Source organism: Equus asinus, chromosome 14, assembly GCF_041296235.1.
Source record: "Equus asinus isolate D_3611 breed Donkey chromosome 14, EquAss-T2T_v2, whole genome shotgun sequence".
NCBI classification, from domain to species: Eukaryota; Metazoa; Chordata; class Mammalia; order Perissodactyla; family Equidae; genus Equus; species Equus asinus.
Window position 1 is genome coordinate 49,574,694 of NC_091803.1, and position 20,546 is coordinate 49,595,239.

A 20,546-nucleotide genomic window follows, 5' to 3' on the forward strand; every position below is an offset into this window, starting at 1 on the left:
GAGGAGGGATGCTGTTTCCCGTCCTCCTGGCGGCTGCCGAGTCTTGGGAGTGGCCGTCTCTTCTGTGACCGGTGACCGTGCCGCCTCAGGAGCCTGTGCACATTCGCTTCATCGTCGGGCCAGAGGTGTGGTGGCGGGCGGAGGCGGGTCCAGGGAGTGTGGTGCTCCCGCTGGACGCGCGTGGCCCGTGGCCTCCTGCCTTCCTCCGTTGCCTGAGTTGGGGATGTAGCTCAGGCTCTGCTGGAGTCTCTGTTCTGTTTACGAGCTGTTTCTCTTTGTTATTATTATTATTATTATTATTTTTGAGGAAGATTAGCCCTGAGCTAACATCTGCCACCAGTCCTCCTCTTTTTGCTGAGGAAGACTGGCCCTGAGCTAACGTCTGTGCCCATCTTCCTCTACTTTATATGTGGGACGCCTGCCACAACATGGCTTGACAAGTGGTGCCATGTCCACACCCAGATCCGAACCGGCGAACCCTGGGCCGCCGAAGCGGAATGTGAGAACTTAACTGCTGCGCCACCAGGCTGGCCCCTAGGAGCCATTTCTAAGCGGATTTGAGTGGCCTGCCGCATGCAGGGGTCCTGGCGGCGTGACCCACAGGGCTTTGGGGGCCAGCTTAGGGGGACAGTGTGGGTGACTGCTGTGGCACAGAGGTGCCAGCACTTGGGGGACCCTGGAGTCGTGAAGTGTCTGGTCCTCAGATCCTTGCAACTGAGGGAGGGGTCTCTTTTCTGCCTTTATAATTCTGCAGAAGTTTCACATTTTCAATTTACTTAAATTTTTTCCTTTGTGTTTTTTTTCTTCCTCCAAAGATAGAAAGGTTACCGTCGCCTAAGTCTGGTAATTGTGACTTTGGGCAGTTTTCCTGTTTTCAGAAGTGTAACTGCGCAGCCTGGAGGCTGTTTCTAGGATGGACTGGCTCGGCAGGTCTTGGCCGTCCCGGGGCTGAGCCGGCCAGCGTCCTGTCATCAGGTCGCCTGGTTCCATGTGTCTGGGCCTCATGGAGGGATTTTTTTTTCGTTTTGCCCTTGCTCTGTGTGGGCCGTCGGCCAGTTAGAACCATGAGCTCTCGCCATCTGGGCATCCGGCTGTCCCCTCTCAGTCCTGTGTGTGTCATGGCACTCTGCATCAGCACTGTGCCCAGAGAAACTGGCTCTCCAGGCCTCTCCGGCCAGCGGGCTTGGCGGGGCAAGTCCAGCCTCAGGCCCTCTGTTGTCTGTCCAAACACCCCACTGGTGAAGACTCTTTCCAGGGTCTTCGCCTCTTGGCCATCCCCGCTGCCCAGTCCCTGGGGCTCTCTGTCCACGCCCACCTTCTCTCTCAGGCTCCTCTTCTGGGATCATTTAGAAGCCTGGACACCCTGACTGCCCCTTCTAGGGTCTGGCCTCCTTGGCTCCAGGACAAACTCCAGCCCCTTAGGCACCACCCGGCCTTCTGCACCAACTTTTTCCACCACTGAAGCATTGGCCCGTGTTCTGGGCTTGCCCTCGGCCCCCTTTCCTCTCCAGGCCCCTCATAGGTTCCCGCGGCCGCCTCTGAGCCCATCGTGGTCAGCGTCAGCCCCACACGTGCATGTTTGTCTCTGAGCCCTTCACACAATTTTTTACCTAACCTTCCACGTTTCCGAGGTCTTAGGCACAGTCTTCACTCCTGTTTTGTAGATGAGAAACGAGTGGGCAGAGTGGAGGCTGCGCAGAGCCCTCCAGCGGGAGGGTGGCGGGGCAGCGCCTCGCTCAAGGCCCCCTCCCCGAGTCTTCCCTTTTCGCCTTGCTCACGCGTAGAGTCAGAGAGCACCCCTGTGTGCCAGCCTGTCCGCAGGCCACCTCCCTCTCCACCGTCTGCCCTCCTGCACCTCCTCAGCCCTCCTCCCTTGGGCCCCCTCCGTCCTTGTCCTCACAGCAGCAGCCACCCTTGCACAGACCTTGGTGGCTGAAGTGTTTAGAACACGTTTTGCTGTAAAGGGCATTGTTGGGACAGCTGGTGAAATTGGAATAAGATCTGCTAAAATAGTGTTGTATCAGTTCTTTCATGTGTGGTAGTTGTCCTGTGGTCAGGAACCAGAACATCCTTGGTGTTTGTTAATACGCTCTCGGGTGCTTAGGGGTGAACAGGCATCGTCTCTCTACTGGCTCAGAGGAGTGCGTGCCTGTCTCTGTGTGCATGTGTGCAGTGCCTGTGTGTCTCCATGTGCGTATGTGTGCACCCGTGCATGCATGTCTTTGTGTGCATGTGCCTGCGTGTCTGCGTGCATGCCCATGCGTGTGTGCGCACATGTGCTTGTGTGCCTGCGTGTGAGACAATGACAGGGTAAACATGGCAGAAGTCAGCAGTTGGGGGATCTGGGTGAAGGGTGAACAGGAGTTCTTTGTGTTATTCTTGCAACTGTTTTGCATTTGAAATTATTTCCGAATAAAGCCACTCCCCCGAAAAAGTTATACAGTGTTTTCCTGTAAAATACATTGTGGAGTTATATTCTCTGAAAAGGGGAGTCCTCCGTGTCCCTGCCTTTCCCTGATGTTTTCCCCGTGCCCAGTGTGGCGGAGCCCGAGGAGGCCGCAGCCTGGCCTGCAGACACCTGAGTGCCGGGGGCTGCTGCCCTCTTGTGTGCGGGGCGGGCACTGCAGGGAGAAGTTGGTCCGGTCCTGTGTGTGCTGCAGGCTTGTCTCTGCCATGCTCTGAGCTCAGCCCCTCCCTCCTCTGCAGTCTTTGCAGCTCTGCCTGCCCAGATGCCTCGGCCCCAGACCCCGGGCCTCACTGGGTCTTTGCCTGGCCAGTCGCTTCTCTGGACAGGCTGGGAGGCCCTTGGTGCAGGGCATCCCTGGGCTCAGGGCATCAGAGCCTCCCAGTCATGGGGCCTGCAGGCCACCGCCCTGACCACCCAGCTCCAGGAGACCGCGTGCCTGCCCTGCTCAGTGTCTCTGGTCTGTGGTTGTGGGAGGCTAGAGAGAAACGGTGTCGGTGCTCCGTTCTCCTCGATCAGCGCTGGACGAGGGGGCCTGTAGTCTGATGAGGAGACAGGGCACTGATGAGGCCGGTTCCCAGGCGAAAGGGACAAAGGCAACACTGGCTTTACAGCAGATGCGGATTTCCTGATACTTCCTCTCACCCAGAAAGGGCCCAGGGCCTCCTTGGCACAGAGCGTGGTGGCGCGAAGCTGCCCAGGGCCACTGATCAGCAGTGTCTTCTCACAGCGCACTTACCGAATGCCAAAGGAGATCCGCGTGGAGCCGCAGAAGTTTGCCGCGGAGCTCATCCACCGCCTGGAGGCCATCCAGCGGACGCGGGAGGCTGAGGAGAAGCTGGAGGAGCGGCTGAAGCGCGTCCGGATGGTGAGTGGGCCCATGTCAGGGTGGCCCCTGGGTGGTTTGGCCGCGGCCAGATTGAGTTCGGGGCAGTGTCAGGCCCCAGGAGCTCCCTCCAGGGCCTCCCAGACTAACCTCTCCCTGCTTAGTCATGCTCTGACCCTGTCTCCTGTGACACATGCCCCCTCAAAGCCCCCACTCCTTGTCCCCAGCCTGTGCTGTCTCCCAGGGAGTGTTGTGTAGGCCTGGGGCGTGACCAGCAGTGCCTGGCCCCAGCTCCTGGCCCCGTGCAGCCCTTGGGTGCCAGGATTGGGCTTCCTACTTGCACTTCTTTGGGAAGGCAGTTGACAGGGGGCTGAGATGACGCCCAGCTGTCATCCCTCGGCCCTGCAGAGCACGGGCCGGGACAGGGTCGTGGGATGGGGGCAGAAGCCCAGGGGTACGAGTCTCTGCTGAGGCAGCTCTGAGCTGTGCCCATAAAGGGGCACGTTCACCCCCCATCCGCCAGTCTGTCCTTTCTCTCACCGTCCGTCTGTCTGTCCGTCTCTTTGATACCGTTTTCCCCCCGAGCACCAATTGCAGTGCCCGCAGCTGGCCACTGTCCTGTGGTGTTCAGGTACTCTGTGTTTGTGAGAACCTCGTGGGAAACTTCTGGAGATTTGTTTCTGCTAAAATCTAGGAGTAGCTGGTTCCCCATTCTTTTCAGTTATTACCAAATTTACTCATTATTCTGTTTCGACAATTCAGTAGGATGAGAAAATAAATACGAGATGTATCTTTTGGAGTTAAAGTGATCAAATGTTTAAGGTTACAGATACAGTTGCATAAATTCTTAGAGAATCAAATGAAATTCAGGTAGTTTACTGTGAGAACTTATCAAGAAACACGTAGTGAGATAAGCAAAAAACAAGAGTTCTTCCATACAAGGGACTATTTCCTTTGAAAATATAATGAGAAATAAGGCAATAAAATTGAGGAATAGAAGAAAACAACTGAAGAAAACAAAAATCTTTATTGAGAAACATAAAAGAAGGCTCAGTGGCTGCAGGGGTCTCTGAGCAGCTCCCTGGGGCCCTCCCTGAGCCACTGGTGCGAGCCACACAGCGGCCACCTGCCCGTCCACTCTCGCTGGGTTCCTCGTCCTCATCCGTCTGTGCCCCATCCTGCGCGCCGTGCTCGCTCGGGGATCAGCAGGGACAGAAAAGGCCCCAGGGGCCGTGTGGGAGGTGGGTGGCTCCTCAGACCTCTGCTGGCACGGCCTCACCCCGGGCTCCTGACCCCAGGGCACAGAATTTCCCAGCTCCTGGCTCTTCTGGTTCCCCGAGTGTGAAGTCTGCACGGTATGGCTGGTGCCAGGAGGTGACATGTGGCCTTGTCCCCACAGGAGGAAGAAGGTGAGGACGGCGACGTGTCCTGTGGCCCCCCAGGAGCCAGTCACAAGCTGCCTTCTGCCCCAGCCTGGCACCACTTCCCGCCCCGCTATGCGGACATGGGCTGCACCGGGCTGCGGGATGCGCACGAGGAGAACCCCGAGAGCATCCTGGACGAGCACGTGCAGCGGGTCATGAGGACGCCTGGCTGCCAGTCCCCGGGGCCCGGCCACCGTTCCCCTGACAGCGTACACGTGCCCAAGGTGCCAGGGGTGCTGGGGGGCATAGCTCCCGGGCACGGTAAGCACGCACTCAAGTCGGGGGCGAAGCTGGACGCCGCCGGCCTGCATCTCCACAGGCACAGCCACCACCATGGCCACCACGGCTTGGCCAGGCCCAAAGAGCAGGCCGAGGCCGAGGCTGCCCGCCGGGTCCAGAGCAGCTTCTCGTGGGGCCTGGAGCAGCATGGCCACACGGCCAAACCCCGCAGCCACTCCGAGAGTGTGGGCGCTGCCCATATCACCAGCGACGGCCTGGCCTACAGGTGAGCATCCGCAGCGGCCTGAGTTGCGCCTTGAGATCAGGGCTGTGGCTTCTTCATCCTGTGCCCGTGTCAGTGGGGCCTGTCTTCCCAGGGGGGAAGGGGCCGCTGCAAGAGGCCGTGTCTCCTGTGTAATTTTTCCTGGTTTCCTAGGCCAGAATTCCCCTTTAAAGGTCATTAAACAAGGTCAGCCATAGAGACTGTGGGCGTGTGGTGGGCAAGAGCTTGGGCGCCAGGCCTGGGCGCTGGGCTGGCTGGGGCTTTGGCCTTGAGATGTGGTTGGATAAAGATGTGCCCGAGTCAGAGGGAGGTGTCTGGTGAGGAGGGGTGGCCAGATCCTGGTGCTGCCGCTGGGCTGGTGATCTGAGCTGGGCAGGGCGAGGACAAGCCCTGCAGCCTGCCCGAGCCCCGGCCCTCCCAGCTGGTGTGGCCGGGGTGCCCCCTTCCCTTCCTGCCCTGGGGATGGCCTGAAGCAGCCCAGACAACCCTGCAGAACGGGCAGAGGCCACTGGCATGTCCCGCTCCGTCAGGGCCCCCGTGTTCAGGGAGCAGGGGCCCTTCCAGGCCCTTTTCCTGCCAACTTTCGGGGTGCAGAGCGCCAGCGGCCAGCTGTCCAGTGACGGGCCGGGTGAAGTCAGCAGGTGACGCCCAGGTCTTATTCTTACAGCGGGAAGGCGGGCACCACCTGCAAAAGAAACACCAAGAAGGCCGAGTCAGGGAAGAGCATGGGGGCCGAGGCACCAGGCCCCTCAGAGGACGCGGAGAAGAACCAGAAGATCATGCAGTGGATCATCGAGGGGGAGAAGGAGATCAGCAGGCACAGGAAGGCGGGCCACGGGTGAGTCCTGGGGCGTGGATGCAGGCGTGCGCAGATGACCTGCCAGACCCTGGAACTGCTTGGCCAGTGTCCGCGCAGCTGTGTTGTGGCCCCACCCGGCGTCTTACTGCAGACCACCCACGGTTTAGGCATGAATTCCACAGCGTCAGCTCCCATCCATCGCTGCCTGAGCTCGCTAACGCCACCCCTGTGTGGGCCTGTGATGGGCCTTCAGTGTCCTGGGCCTGCTTGTGAGGCCAGCGGGGGGTCACTGCACCCCTGTCCGCGAGCTCCTCTCCCTGCAGCCCCACCCGCTGAGGAGGGCGCTGCTGTCACACGGCTGCTCTTGGGACTATTTCTGGAATGTGATGCTGCCATGTGACAATGACCCGAGTCGCTGGGGAAGTTAGGCAGGTGCCCGATTGTCACTGCAGACAGAGCCCGCAGGAAGAGGCTGTTTGCACATGGCCGTCCCCCGGGGTCGGTGGGGAAGGTTCTCACTTAGTCCTCATCCCTCCGACCTCGACGTCAACCCCACGGGGCCAGAGGCTGCTCTGGGGGGTGTGGAGCTGGGCCCCGGAAATACCCTTGCCACCCCACACGGGCGGGTCCATCTGGGCCTGGCTCAGACAGGGCAGGTCACACCTGAGCAGGTGGCAGGGCTGGAGCAGGTGGGATCTGCCCGTCAGTGTGCAGGCTGGCCCTCCTTCCTTGGTCTCAGACTTCCCCGACCTCGGCCTGCCTTGGCTGCAATGAGGAGGGCTGCGTGTGCGTGTGCAAGGGAGATGACACCTGCCTCGCCGTCCTGAGTGGCGACTCGGGGTCCCTGAGTCCTGTGTCCACGTGGTCTTAGGAATGAGCCCCCCGCCAGTGTCCAGACCCCTTTGCAATCACAAAGCTTGTCCTCTCTATTGGGATGGGGTGGATTCTCGGCTTCTCTAGATTTCTCTCTTTTGTGGGTTTTCACAAGGAATGAGTCTGTCCTGCCCACCCCCAACCCCAAATGAAGGGTTTGTGGTTGACAAGTAAGAGGCGTGTCTGGAAACAGACTCCTGGGGGGAGGGGGAGGGTGCTCCTGCCGTTGGGATAGGCTGTTTTAAATGCTGGCACCTTGGTGTCCCCACCAGGCCCTCGGTGACCTCCCCGGAGCCCCAGGCCATGGGGCCTTGGCCCTTGTTGTTCTTACCTAAGGCAGGTGGGCTGGGCCGGGGAGGTGGGCCCCGGCTGATGTCTCTCTGTGGCCACCTAGTGGGAGGACCCCACCTCCCCCAGGTCCTTCCCTTGGGCAGTTCTGCGTCACGAGGGCGCTGGCCCGACCCACTGCCCAGGTGCTCTTGTTGGGGACCCTCATCTGCTCCTGGTGCCGAGCCCCCTGCCTGATCCCTCTGCTGCAGTGCAGTGAGGTGGCTGTTTTCACACGACCTCGTCTGCTGGTCGTGGCGGCACGTGCATGGGTGTGAACGCGCCCTCTGTGTCCGATAATGGAGGAAAGGCATTTATCATGTTGAGGGAAAATTATACGTTTAGAATTACGCCAATGACGGTAAATGTTTCTGTGGGGGAAGGAAATACACCAGTATACTGAGAGTGATTGTTTCTAAGCTATGAAATTATGGATTATTTATCTTTTTTCTGTAAGTTTCCTGTGTGTTTCAGGTTTTTCACAAAGAGCATCTATTTTAACATTAAAATATTTTTTAAAAAGCACTGAAAACTTTTTCTTAAAAAAGGTCTTTATGTAGGATATGATTTATACTTCAGTAAACCTGTTAAAAATAAGTTACAGAGAAAAAAGTGTGAGAAAGGGATGTTTGTTTATGTGGCACAGGAGGAAATGCAGAGGTTCACGTGGCCTTCGGTGGCCAGGGGCACAAGGGCACTGCTGCCCAGTGCCTGGGGGTCAGGGCCACACCACCTCTGCCGGCCCTGCCCCCCCTCCCGGCACTGCCCAGGGCCCAGGATTGCCAATGGTGCCACAGCTGGTGCTCTTACTCCCGCAGATCTTCCGGGACAAAGAAGCAGCAGGGGCATGAGAGCTCCAGGCCCCTGTCCATCGAGCGTCCGGGGGCCGTGCACCCCTGGGTCAGCGCTCAGCTCCGGAACTCCGTCCAGCCCTCTCATCTCTTCATTCAAGACCCTACCATGCCGCCCAACCCAGCCCCCAACCCTCTGACCCAGCTGGAGGAGGCCCGCAGGCGCCTGGAGGAGGAGGAGAAGAGAGCCAGCAAGCTCCCCTCGAAGCAGAGGTACGGAGCAGGGGGAGGAGGAGAGAGCCGGCAAGCTCCCCTCGAAGCAGAGGTACGGGGCAGGGGGAGGAGGAGAGAGCCGGCAAGCTCCCCTCGAAGCAGAGGTATGGGGCAGGGGGAGGAGGAGAGAGCCGGCAAGCGGGGACAGGTGGGCCATGCTGGGCACCCACCCCCTGGCAGTACTGTCTTCTTCCTTTTGTCGAGGGCCACCTAGGGCATGACAGGTGGCCGTGTTGTGTGATCAGGGCTGGGAGGGCAGCTGGTCACCACTCTGTCCTGGGGAAGGACAGGGCCCCTCCCTCTGACCGTGCCCGCTCTGCTCTGAGTGTGTACTCACCCCGGGGCCCGTCGCGATGTAGAAGCGCGGGAGGTCACACAGTCGGTTGCACTGGCTGCTGTGCAGGCTGAGCTCAGGGCGGGGATCCGGCCGCCTCCCTGCACAGCCACCCTTCGAGGAGCCCCGAGCGTGTCGTTGGCTGGGTGGAGGTAGACGGTGCTGAGATTCGTGTAGACTCTTCTCTGGGGCCCCGGGCCCACAGCCGCTCTTCATTCGCTCTCCTGGGCCTTGAGGGCTAGAACGTCAACCCGCTGTCGCCGTGGCTGCACACCAGGCCCCGTTCTCTCCTCCAGGGAGTGGGGAGCCCTCCCCTTTGTGGTGGCAGCTTCTCTCAAGGCCGGAATGTGGCTGTCCCAGGTCTTCCAGGGCCTTGAGGTCAATTTCCCCGGACGTACTGGTTCCTTCAAATTCCCAGGTGGATCAGGGTCTCTGTGAGGGGCCTGAAAGCTGTATTTCTCCCCCAGAGCTGGGGATCATGGTTCCACAATGGCCACGGTTTGCCTCCGCTGTTACTGGCTCCCTTGCCCAGTTTTCAGTCAGCTGGGCATCTGGGGTTCGACTCCCCTTACTGTTGGCCTCACTGTGTGTGGGGCGGCCCTGCTCTGGGGAATCCGGGGTCAGGGTGCAGACCCTCCCCTGTGTCCATCTCGTCCGCGCAGCCGGAAGCCAGAATGTGTCCCCCGGGTCATCGAGGCGACCACATTTGCAGCCAGCTGTGTCACGCCACAATCCTGGTCAGTCAGCAGAGTCGTCTCTGGGCAGTAGATCTTGCCTCATACTGGGGGACGCGCTCCCGTCTGTCAGGCCTGTGACCCAGAGGCAGCCGGGGCAGCGAGGGGCCGCCTGGGGAGAGGCCGCCTCCTGCTGCGCAGACCACCTGCTGGGGCTTCCTGGGGCCGTCGCCGCCCAACTCGGGGGCAGGGCTTGCGTCTTCTTTTCTGCAGGTTAGCAGGGTGGCGTCTTTCTCGCCGGTGACACGAGTGGAGCCACACGGCTTCTGTGCTGCGTGTTCGGGGTGCGAGCCTCCTGCTGGGGTCTCAGCTGGTGGCTGTGGTGTCTCCGTGTGTTGTCAATCGGGGCTCATGGCCTTTTGTGAATGGCTGCAGACCGAGCAGAGGTCTGGAGGCCCAGTAGGGGTGTGGGCCCTCCCTGAGCCCCTCATGGGTGACCCCTGCCAGGCCGGCCAAAGTAGAGGTCATCATCAGGGCCACACAGAATCATGCCTGGAGGTGGACAGCCTTGGAGAGCAGTTGCTGGGCAGCGAGCCCCAGGACAGGCCTCCCCAGCTGCTTCGGATGTGGCAGTGGTCAGGCTCCAGCACCCGAATCCACGTCAGAGCGCTGAGCGGGCAGAGCCGCACCCACAGAGAGGAGGCGAGGGGCAGACTCTCTCTGGAAGCTCTTCTCAGGGTGGACGAAGTGACGAGATCCCCATGCCGCAGATCAGCGCTTCCCCAAAGTTCTTCCCGGGAACCCAAGGGCTCTGTGACCAGATGAGGACTCTGGGAACTCCGGATCCGCTAAAGCCACAGCCGTTCTGACTGGTCCTGACAGAGCCCTTGGTGCTCGAGTCAGCCCTGTGCTCCGCGCTCCGAGGAGGGTTGGTGTGCTGTCTGTCCCACACCGTGGGAGCCTCGTTTGTGGTGATGGAGCCTCTTGGGGAGCCCCTGCTCCGTCTGCCTGCCTGTCACCCGCTGTCACGCCGAGCGCTGGTGGAGCCCGCTGGGCGTGCGCTCACTGACGCGGTTGTTCCCTAGGTATGTGCAGGAGGTCATCCAGCGGGGGCGCTCCTGCGCCAGGCCAGCGTGCACGCCCGTGCTGAGCGTGGTGCCAGCGGTGTCCGACCTGGAGCTCTCCGAGACAGAGTACGTGCCCCCGGGGATCTTCCCGGGACCGCCCGCCCACCCGTGTCGCGGGCCAGGTCCTGCGTGGAGCACTGTTCCCAGGATGGGAGCTTGGGCAGCACACTGGAAGAGCCAGGCCTGCAAGCCGTTCCTTTCCGTCTCCGTCTCAGGAGGCGCTGACCTCCACGTGGTGACAGATGACCCACAGGCCACAGAGGCAGTCACTCTGCCTCCTTTGCTCTGACCACGCGACCCTGCCCGCCTTGAGTTTCCTGAGCTTCCCAGCCAGGCCTCGGGCCTCGCTGAGCTGAGACTGGCTCACTGACAGGGTTGGGGTTGCAGCCGCAGTCCCCCTGGCGTGCTGGAGGCGTCAGCTCCGTTGGTGCGCGTGCCAGTGCTTGTGTGGGTGACACGGGGATCAGGGCTCTGTGTTCCACTCCCCAGGCTCACCAGGAGCAGGGTGGGTGTTGGGGACCCGTCAGCCTTGTGTAGGCAGTGCTGGCCGCCCCATCCCTCTACTTTTGCTCCAGACAGAGCAGAAGGGGCCCTTCAGCCTGTGTAGTCATCCCAGACAGCACTTAGCACGTCTGGCTGGTGCGTCACATGGGGACGAGTGGCGCTAGGAGACGGGGTGCTGCCTGTCATCCCAGATGCAGCGTGGCTGCCCGGCACCCCTCAGGATAAGGGTCCCACCCAGCTGGACAGGAGAGGGTGCGGCCTCACAACCCACTCCAGAAGCCTGGCCGACCGCTGCCCCTGGTCTTGGACAAGCTCTCTTGTGGAGAGGTCCATGTCAAGACCCGTCTTGGTTCTCTGTCCATACTGGCCTTCAGGTGTTTCTGAAGCTTTGGGGTCTGAGGCCTTGCTAGGATGCATGCAGGGTGGCCCCGACGGAAGTGGGCTGTGTTGGTCCGGTGGCCTGGCGGCTTAAGAAGCCCAGTGGAGGGACCCACCATGGGCTCCGGCCCCGGGAAGCCTGCTCGCCCATTTGTGTGTGGTCGGGGTTGGGGTGCCGCCCACCAGCCAGCTCAGGCCATGGAGCCCTGGGGCCTCACCACACGTGAAGGAGGGTCGGGGGCGAGCTGAGGCAGTGGCTGGGCACGGGGCAGGCAGGCAATGAGCTGATATCTGTGCTGTTTCCGTGTAGAGCAGGCTGGTGCGGGGCTGGGCCCTGGGTTGAGATGTTGCGAGGGGTGAGGCCCCCAGGGGGCTGGATGCGGCTGTGTGGCTGGGCCAGGCATCGGGCCCATGCTGATGTGGTTGTCTGAACGTGGCACGGCTTGCCCCTGCAGCCCTGCCTCCTCAGTCACTGGGGAGTCCAAGGCCCACCAGGGGTGCCCCGTGGGACCCTGAGACCTTGCCATCACAGCTGCATCTCTGCTCCCAGGACGAAGTCGCAGAGGAAGGTGGGCAGTAGCAGCACCCAGCCGTGTGACAGCATCGTTGTGGCCTACTACTTCTGTGGGGAGCCCATCCCCTACCGGACCCTGGTGAGGGGCCGTGCCGTCACCCTGGGCCAGTTCAAGGAGCTGCTGACCAAGAAGGGCAACTACAGGTAAGACCGGGGCTGGGTGGGGCTGCCCGTTGGGTGGGGTCTCTGATGAGCAGGCGCCCACCCAGGAGATGGTGCCATGTGCTGGGTGCCTTGTCCACACCTCTGTCTGTGTCTCGTTCAGCCCTGGTCTCCACCATAACCCGCCCATCCCACCCGGCTGCTGACGTGGCCCCTCCTGGGTAAGCTGCAGGTGGCCTCGGGCTGCGGGCTGACTCCGGCCCCATTTGACTGAGGCCTCCAGGCTGACTGAGGGGTTTGGAGAGTCTGGAGGGACCCGGTTCAGGGCCCTTTCCCCGAAGGTAGGAATAGATGCCTGAACACAGCAGTCTGTCGGTCCCCGTGCTGGTCTGACCTGGGTTGGCCCTGTTTTCCGCTTCCTGATTCAGCCCGTTTTTACTGGTCTGGGAAGCCATGGCCCCCTCTCCAGGGTCCATGCTGTGCTGCTCGGCCCTCTGGCCTGAGACCAGCCCTGAGAGGCTCCTGAGTGAGCACTGTAGGAGGAGCAGGGGCAGACGCGGTCTCAGCCGGGGTCGGCCCGTTGGGCATGGGTAGGTGGTTGCCTCTGTCCACCGGGTGGCCGAGAAAGCACCCCTTGGAGATCCTGGCCACCGGGGGAGGACCCAGTTCCACTGGCTTCCACTTGGGCCTGAGTTGGGGGAACATTACCCCAATGGAGACAATAAGCTCAGCTCTTGGGGAGCAGAAACCCTGTGCCCATCCACTCCTCCCCCATGGCACCCTCGAGTCCAGAGTGGGGACCCCCGCCTGTGGTCACTGTCGGCCCACGGGCAGGCAGGCCCTAGGCAGAACCAGCTCTGTGCCCTGCAGGAGACCCCTGGAGCACGGCCACCAAGCTGCTGTGCGCACGCGGATGATGGGCCGGGGCTGGGGGGGCGGCCCGGGGCGGGGTGCGGGCAGACCCTCATGCCCCGACGCCTCCCTCGCCCCGATGCAGATACTACTTCAAGAAAGTGAGCGATGAGTTCGACTGTGGGGTGGTGTTTGAGGAGGTTCGCGAGGATGAGGCCGTCCTGCCCGTCTTCGAGGAGAAGATCATCGGCAAGGTGGAGAAGGTGGACTGACCGCAGCCTGGCCTCTGCGCCCGGCTGGGCCCTGTCAGGCGGGCGGGGCAGCCACGCTGAGCCACGAAGGGTGCACATGTCATGTGCTGTCATGCGTGTGCCTGACACACGGCTGCTGGGGAGGCCAGCTGCTGCCCGCCCCCCACCACCCACCCCTTGGTCCATCTGTCCAGGTGGTGGTCCCTCCGAGTGGTCCCACAGGCTTCCATCCCGCTGCCGACGAGGAGGGAGCCCGTCTGCCCTCCACAGCAATACTCGGAGGGGCCGCCCCAATGACCCACCCCAGCGGCCCTGCTGCTGACCACAGGCTGGCCCACTGGCGCCTCGCCGGGTCACCCCACCACGGGCTCTGCTTCTCCCTCTGGGACTCACCACCACGCCCTGCCCTGGTCGGGACCCACGAGGCCTCTGTAAACTGTACATGTCACCGAGTGCCTTCAACGCAGCTTGTCTCTTGCCCGCCACTATGGACCTGGCAGCGGAGCGCCGCGGTGCCCTCCCTTCTCCGCCCTCAGGTCCCCAAGCGCCGGCTGAGTGGGACCTAGGTCCCCCTTCCCAAGGGCCCGTGTAAATATGTACATTTCTCAGGCCAGGGCCAGCGGGGGGCTGCCCCGGGCCCGTTTTTCATGCGCTGACTTGTACAATTATCTTTTCAAAGGTACTTGGATAAGAATGAAATAAAACCATTTTTGAACCTTCTCTGCCTGTGGAGGGCACCTGTGTTCAGTGGGTCTGACTGGCAGGCCTGTCATCCTCGACCAGCTCCTGGCGCATGCAGCCTGTCCCCTCTAGCCTGGCCTGGCCATGTGAGCCCTTGTCAGCCCCTGGCGGCGAAGGCGGTCACACCAGCCTCCGAGGGACATGGGGTGGGGTGTCCATGCTCTAGGGCTCCGGAGAGGGTGGGGCTGAAGCCGGCAGCCACGCCAGGTCCCCCTTCCTGTCCAGGTGGGGCCCCAGGCCCAGACCTGAGCCAGGCATCCACCCAGGTGAGCTGGGCGCCCAGGCTGGGTCCATCCAGGATGGAATAGGCCCCAGGAGGCTGAGATTTGGCCAAAGCCAAGGGCCAAGGGGAGCCGTGCTCAGGAACCACGCACATAGTCCAGGACCAAAATTCTTTATTCATGGCCCACCGCTTCCTTGGGTGCCGGAGCAGACGGTTCCCCCGCGGTGACCTGGGCGGCTACAGCTCCTCCTTGGGCCCTGTGGTGGAATTGGCTGGCGTCTCCTGGAAAGAGTCACCGAGGCCCAGCTGGAAGCTGCACCCTCTGCCACCCCTGCCCCCGTCAGCCCCACAGCCATGCATCCAGAGGACTTGTCTACAAGCCAGGAAGCGTGGGACAGAGGCACCCACCGGGAAGGGGGCTACGGGCTCCTCGGTGGGCTCCTCTGCAGGCAGCTGGCCCCCGCTGTCCAGGAACTTGGAGAAGGTCTCCAGGTCCCTGGTGCTTTTGTAGTCAATCACCTGAGGGGAGACAGGAGGATCTGGAGGACACACCCACCTGTCCCACACCCGGGGCACCCTCCCAGGCAGCGCCCTCCAAGGCTGCACCCCATCTCCCGGGCACAGGACAGCCCGAGGAACTCCCAGACCGAACCTCAGACCAAGGGAGACAGGGTCCCGCCTCACCTTCCGCCCGGGCCCTGCGGGGAAGTACTTGAGGGTGGGGAAGCTGTGCACGGCGAAGGCCTCCAGCTCGTTGGCCGTGGCGTCCAGCTCGGCAATGACGATGTCCTCATGATCCTTGTACTTCTCAGCCAGTGCCTCCCAGGCGGGGGCCATCTCCTTGCAGTGGGGGCACCAGGGGGCATCTAGGACAGGGAGTGTCAGCAAGGCCAGCAGGGCCCCCCCCCCCGCCCGCCCACTACCTTCTGCACTCACAGAACTTGATAAACACGTTCTTGGTTTCGTCAAAAGCCACCTGCTCGAAATTCTTGCCTACGAGGGTCTTGAGCGGCCGCTGGTCCCAGTCGGGGGGCACCTCCTGGCTCAGGTGGTAGTGCTGTGGGGAACCGGGCCCAGTGCTTCGTTGGGGATCTCTCTCAATTGCTGTTGCTCCCGCCCCCGTCCCTGGCTGGGCAGCCCAGCAGCAGACCTTGACCTGGCCGCTGAGGACTGCATGGCAGAAGGCCGTGATGGCGGCTGCGGTGACCAGCTCCCCGGCCGCAGGCGCGTACTTCTTGGTGGTGTCCATGTCGATGAAGCGCAGGGTGGGGGCCTCCTCGGCCCCGAGACCGAAGTACCGCAGCACGTGGTCGTTGTCGGCACCCACGTCCACCACCACAAACAGCACCTGCCACAGGGAGACCGCGCTGGGCACCCCGCCTCCCTGCTGCCCCGCCCTCCCGCCCCCCCCCCAGTACCTGCCCCCGGAATGGGGGAGCCGCCTCCCCAAAGCCCGCCAGCAGCTCCTGGTGCGGGGCCAGCGTCTGGTTGATGAACAGCAGCAGGTGGTTGGGAATCTTGGCCGCAAATATCTTAGGGGATGTCTGCAGGGGCAGGCCAGACTCATGGGGACCGGCTCGGGGGCACCCTCCCACTCCCCCACCCCCGCCCCTGCACCTGCAGCCCGACGCACCTGGCTGTTGAACTCCGTGACCAGGTGCATGCTGTGCGTGAGGAGGAATCGTGACAGATCTCCCTGGTCCAGGCCCAGCTCCTCGTCCACAGGGAAGTCTGCTCGCCCCTCATCAAACTGGACAACACCGGGTGGGTCAGCAGGAGCCATAGCGCCAACCCTGAGCCCTGCCTCGGCCCTGACCCACCTTCTTAAAGAGGACCACGGTGTCCTTGGTGAGGCCAAACTTCTGGAAGAGCTCTGGCTGGTCAGTGAGGCCAAAGGTCATATCCAGGGCATCCTGGGCCAGGGCCAGGAATGCAGTCGCGTCCTCGTCCTGCAGGTCCTGAGAAGCCCAAGCCTGTGAGGCCAGCTGGCACCACAGGCCCTGCTCCCACGGCCTGGCCCCTGCCCCGTGCCACCAGCTCACCTGGAAGAAGCCGATGACCACTACGTCCTGGGCATCTATTAGTGCTCGGGCGCCTTCCTCGTTCTCCAGCCGTGTGGCGCTGGACCCCACCCGCCGCCTCAGCCACTCAGCGATGCCTTCGGCCTCCCGGGGGCCTGTGGAGAGCCCCCTCAGCATGGGCCCAGCTGCTGCCCCCGCCCCCCACATGCCCATGCCCCGCACCAGTGTACTCCTCCGGGTGCAGGCGGTCCCCGTCACGGAAGAACTTGAGCGTGGGGTACTCGGTCACAGAAAACTCCTCCGTCAGCTCCGGCTCCGCGTGCCCGTCCACCTTGGCCAGCCTGGCTGTGGCCAACTCTGCTGCCAGCAGGGCAGCCGCCTTGCTGTACTCGGGGGCCAGCACCTTGCAGGGCCCACACCATGGGGCGTCTGGTGGACAGGGCCATGAGTGCCCTGGCCTCCGCGGCCCCAGCCACAGCTCCCGCTCCCGCCTGGCCGGAACTGGCAGACCTTGGGGTCAGTCAGGTCTGGAGGGAACAAGCACGACCCGTCCATGCCTTCCTCCTTCAGGGATCCTCCTGAGCCCCAGCCACACTGAGCCCAGCAGCACAGGGCAGCTCCTCAAGGCCCCCAGCTTGGGTGCAGTGGCCAGCAGCCCCCGACAGCGAGTGTCAGGAGGACCCACATGATGCAGCTCCCTGAGGCCAGCTCCTCGGCCACAGGCTGCCCACTGGGCCTGCTGGCCAGGAATGGCTTTCACACATGTAAAGAGCCACAGAAGGCGCAAGGCCTGAGTGCAGCCTGGGCCTTTACAGAAAGAGTTTGCGAAGGACAAGGACCTTGGTCTCCCCTGCAGCTGTGCCCCTACCTGCTCAGGACCCCCAGGCCCAGCTCAGTCCCACGGCTCTGCCTCAGGTGCCCTCCGACGGATCCCCAGGAGCACAAGGGGGGCCGAGTGACCTCAGAGGAAGCCCCCATGTGCATGGAGTGGGGGATTGAATCCCCAGCCCCGCTGGCCCTGAGCACTCACAGAACTCCACCAGCAAGGCAGGGTGCTCCTGGAGAGCTCGGGCCAGGGTGCGCCGGCTCAGCACCAAGATCCCATTCTCCTCCTCGGTGACCTTCTCCTCGGGGAACTCCTCCTTGAGGGGCTCCTCCGAGGGACCCTCGGGCCCTGGCCCCTGTCCCCATGGGCCTGAGGCCCCAAGCAGCAAAAGCAGCAGCACAAGCAGCAGCTGGCCGTCCATGGCAGTGCCGGGCCCACAGGGCAGGGGCAGATAAGGGGGCCGGGGGCCAAGCTGCAGCCGCCACGTGGCACCCAGGCCCAGTCGCACGGAAGATAAGGCCCCGAGGCTCCCCCCACCCCGAGGGAGGGGAGGCAGACAGAGGCGACACCGAGGGCACAGAGACAGGGCCACGTTTAATAGGGCTGTTCAGGGCACAGTGCCAGGCCCAGGGAGGAGGGGTCCCAGGACAGGGCAGAGGGCATGGAGGGTCTGGTCACTGACAGAGGGGGTGGGGGAGTGCATGGGGGTCCCTGTGCAGTGACAGACAGGCGGGGGAGACAAGGACCCCGAGTGGGAAGACAGCCCCAGGCAGGGGTGGTGCTCAGCTCTCCCAGTCTCGGCAGATTTGGAGGCCCCACTGCCAGGACAGGTGGTCCGTCCTGTCGTCATCGGTGAAGAAGGATGTGACCACGTAGGCACCCCGCACCAGCGCGCCCCGCGGCGCCTCCTCCACCGGAGTTACGAACTCATACTCCTGGGCGCTCGGGCCGTAACTGCCCACCATGTACACGGCCTTGTCCACTGGGGGAGGGCCGGGGCATCAGGGACCGCCCTCTGCCCACCCACCACGCCCCGCAGTCCCCCAGCCGCCCTGTCATGCCGCCCTCACCACGCAGGCCCTGGCGGTAGGTGTGATGCAGACATCTCAGGCCACTGACGATCTCCTTATTGACCTGAGGGACAGAGGGTGTAAGGGTCCCCGGGGGCTGGGCCTGAGGTCGGCTGGCACCCCGGGGACAGCAGCCTCACCTTGAAGGTGATCTTCACTCTGTAATCCACACCCTCCTTCAGGATGAACACCTGGTTTTTCAGCGCAGCCAGCTCCCCTGCAGGGAAAGTGCGCCTAAGGCGTGACCTCCAGCCACGGCCGAGACCCAGGAGCCCCGTGGTGGGTGGCACTTGTGAGGTCTATGGTGACGGGCGATGGGGCACAGGGGTCTTAAGAATCCATGGCAAGGAGCCCAGGTCTCTATCCCAAAGGTCAGTTTGTAGTCTGCAGCAGGGAGTTCCCTGTGAGGTCCCTGGCCGCGGCTCAGGGTTGCACCTGGCATCCTGAGAGTTACCTGTGAGGTCCATAGTGATGGGCCCTGGAGCCTGCTCGGACATCAGTGTCAGCCTGGTCACCTGCACGTTGGGCAGGCTTGGGTCTGAGGAGAAACCAGGAGTCTCTACAGGATGCCCCCCCCCACCCGGGGGCCCCCGCATACCCACCACGGGAGGCAGGGGCCCCCCACCCCACCCTCAACGCCCCCCCACCCCAGGGCCCCGCATACCCACCACGGGAGGCAGGGGCCCCCCACCCCGCCCTCAAACCCCTCCCCCCGCCCGGGGCCCCCGCATACCCACCACGGGAGGCAGGGGCCCCCCACCCCGCCCTCAAACCCCCCCCCGCCCGGGGTCCCCACATACCCGCCACGGGAGGCAGGGGCCCCAGCAGCGCCTGCTTGTACTTGGCCAGGCTCTGGTCACCTGGGTCCAGCTGCTGGATCTCCAGGAGGCTCTTCCTCCCCGGGGCCCGGTACTCCGGCACGGCCTCGTCGAGTGCCTCGTCTGGTGGCAGCTGCCCCCCCTCCTTGTCGGTCAGGAGGACTGGGGTCCGAGAGGTGCGTGAGCAGCTGTGCCAGCTGCCCCTGGCATTTGCCGGCCCAACTGGAGCCCCCCATGTGGCCAGCTGTACCTCTCACTGCCCAAAGGCACTTAGGAGGAAGCCGGTGGGAGCTCTGAGAGGGAGGGGTGCACGGGGGCTCGGGGAGAGGGGTAGGCCAGGGAGATGCAGAGCAGCACCCACGCCCAAGTGCTTCAGGAGGGCGCTGGTGGCTGGAGAAGGCTCCCAAGCGACAAGAGCCAAGCGCAGCCCTGGAGGCACTGGCTGCTTTCTCCTGGCCCAGCCAGCCAGCCAGGGCTCCTCCCTGACTCCGAGGCCAAAGGTGAGGGGAAAGGAGACCCCAAATCGGGGACAGCCCCGAGGACTGGGCCACCCCTGTAGAGGGAGACTCCCAGGCCTCCCCTGAGCAGAGGCTTAGCCCCCCAGGCCCCCTAGGGTCTCCCAGTGCTCCCTGGCCGCTTCCCATATCCCACAATGCTCTTGGACGCCTCTGGGTCCCCATATCCTGCTCTGGGAATGCATCTCTGTACACCTGCCCACAGTCCTACGGGTTCCTCCCCAGAATACTCCTGGGGGGGGTTCTCTCTGAAACCCTGGCTGATGCTCTGGGGCCCCCTCCCTGGTGCCTCCAGGGCCAGTCTCCTAGAGCCCCTTCCCAGGGTGCCTTGGGGTAGGGGTCTTTCTAGGCCCCCTCCCATAGTGTCGTGGGACAGTCTTTCTGAGTCTCTGGCCACTGTGCCCCAATTTTCTCAGGGGTCACCATACGCCCTGAAGGGGCCGGAGCCCCACCCAAGGGAGAGGGTATCTCAAGGCAGGTTCTCCAGGGTAGGGGGTTCCCCTGCCGCCCTGGCCTCCCAAACAGACCCGCCACTCCTGGCTCCTTTCCCGTGAGTGTCTAGCTGGACGAAGCCCCCACCCCTACCAGAGCCCAGCCCGGGGACCGCCCACGAGGTCCCCACGCGCGCCCCCAAAGTTTCTGCGGGGGAGGGGCCCGCCCCGCCCCGCCCCGGCCCGAACCCCCTCCCCTCCCGCCGAGTCCCCCGCCCACGTGGCCGCCCTGGGCCCGCCGGCCGCTCACCTCGGGCGCACAGCGCCAGCCGGAGCAGCTCCAGCAGCTGCGACCCCAGCTCGCACGCGTCCAGGCCCAGCATGGTGGCCGCGGCCCGGGCGCCGCGGAGCCGCCGAGAGCCGCCGCCGCCCCGCCGCCGCCCGGCTCGGCGCTCAGCCCCGGCGCGACTGCGGTGAGCTCATCCCGGCCGGGAGCGCCCCCCGCGCCCAGCGCCGCGCCCGCGCCGCGCGCCCCCAGCCGCTCCGCGGACCCCGCGCAGCCCGCAGAGACGCGCGTGTCGCCCGCACGGCGCCGGCACCGGTCGTCCCCGCCGCGGGCGCACCCGGACCCCGCACGGCCGCCGCGGACACGGACGCACACGGCCGCGTCACGGTCCCAGCCGCCGCCCGGCCCGCACCCCGCTCTGGCCACTGGGGCCGCCCCACCCAACGGCGCCGCGGGCGTCTGGGGAGTCTCCGGGGAAGCCCCCTGGGCGGGGCGGGTGGGGCTGGGGGCGCCGAGCGGAGCAGGTGCGTGTGTGTCCCC

At 63.6% G+C, this 20,546-nt stretch overlaps 3 protein-coding genes across 6 annotated transcripts in view; 1 reads left to right on the forward strand and 2 right to left on the reverse strand.

The window, feature by feature from the left end:
* Window positions 1–13,795, forward strand: part of AXIN1 (axin 1) — a 58,505-nt gene extending 44,710 nt beyond the window's left edge. For 3 of the 4 annotated variants that reach the window (XM_070485341.1, XM_044747716.2, XM_044747718.2), the window contains 7 exons: window positions 3,195–3,332; window positions 4,690–5,219; window positions 5,884–6,054; window positions 8,034–8,279; window positions 10,373–10,480; window positions 11,847–12,014; window positions 12,970–13,795. In XM_070485341.1, coding sequence (XP_070341442.1) covers window positions 3,195–3,332; window positions 4,690–5,219; window positions 5,884–6,054; window positions 8,034–8,279; window positions 10,373–10,480; window positions 11,847–12,014; window positions 12,970–13,096 — 1,488 coding nt within the window. In that variant the 3' untranslated portion in view covers window positions 13,097–13,795. The remainder of the gene's footprint in view (window positions 1–3,194; window positions 3,333–4,689; window positions 5,220–5,883; window positions 6,055–8,033; window positions 8,280–10,372; window positions 10,481–11,846; window positions 12,015–12,969) is intronic. The other variant, XM_044747717.2, reaches the window with a different exon arrangement.
* A 399-nt stretch (window positions 13,796–14,194) lies between these two features.
* Window positions 14,195–17,400, reverse strand: PDIA2 (protein disulfide isomerase family A member 2). Its single transcript, XM_044747445.2, has 11 exons — window positions 17,091–17,400; window positions 16,283–16,489; window positions 16,082–16,215; window positions 15,860–15,997; window positions 15,673–15,789; window positions 15,458–15,583; window positions 15,190–15,387; window positions 14,976–15,096; window positions 14,724–14,905; window positions 14,448–14,558; window positions 14,195–14,321 (listed from the first exon to the last, which is right to left on the reverse strand). The coding sequence occupies exons 1-11, from the start codon at window positions 17,305–17,307 to the stop codon at window positions 14,277–14,279; spliced, it is 1,596 nt and encodes a 531-aa protein (XP_044603380.2). The 5' UTR covers window positions 17,308–17,400; the 3' UTR covers window positions 14,195–14,276.
* Window positions 17,401–17,462: 62 nt separating this feature from the next.
* Window positions 17,463–20,250, reverse strand: ARHGDIG (Rho GDP dissociation inhibitor gamma). The gene is made up of 6 exons (XM_044747447.2): window positions 20,031–20,250; window positions 18,757–18,936; window positions 18,411–18,494; window positions 18,097–18,173; window positions 17,957–18,020; window positions 17,463–17,868 (listed from the first exon to the last, which is right to left on the reverse strand). The coding sequence occupies exons 1-6, from the start codon at window positions 20,101–20,103 to the stop codon at window positions 17,669–17,671; spliced, it is 678 nt and encodes a 225-aa protein (XP_044603382.1). The 5' UTR covers window positions 20,104–20,250; the 3' UTR covers window positions 17,463–17,668.
* Between the last annotated feature and the right edge of the window lie 296 nt (window positions 20,251–20,546).

Bases quoted from the DNA above. Each gene is read 5' to 3' on its own strand.
- PDIA2 (XM_044747445.2), bottom strand. From the start codon at position 17,307: ATGGACGGCCAGCTGCTGCTTGTGCTGCTGCTTTTGCTGCTTGGGGCC. The intron at 15,790-15,859 runs GTGGGTCAGGGC...GGTGTTGTCCAG, and splicing joins CCGTGGTCCTCTTTAAGAAG to TTTGATGAGGGGCGAGCAGA. The intron at 14,906-14,975 runs GTGAGTGCAGAA...TCCCTGTCCTAG, and splicing joins GAACGTGTTTATCAAGTTCT to ATGCCCCCTGGTGCCCCCAC.
- ARHGDIG (XM_044747447.2), bottom strand. From the start codon at position 20,103: ATGCTGGGCCTGGACGCGTGCGAGCTGGGGTCGCAGCTGCTGGAGCTG. The intron at 18,021-18,096 runs GTGAGGCTGCTG...TCTGTCCCTCAG, and splicing joins GAGTGAAGATCACCTTCAAG to GTCAATAAGGAGATCGTCAG. The intron at 17,869-17,956 runs GTGAGGGCGGCA...GCCCTCCCCCAG, and splicing joins CTACCGCCAGGGCCTGCGTG to TGGACAAGGCCGTGTACATG.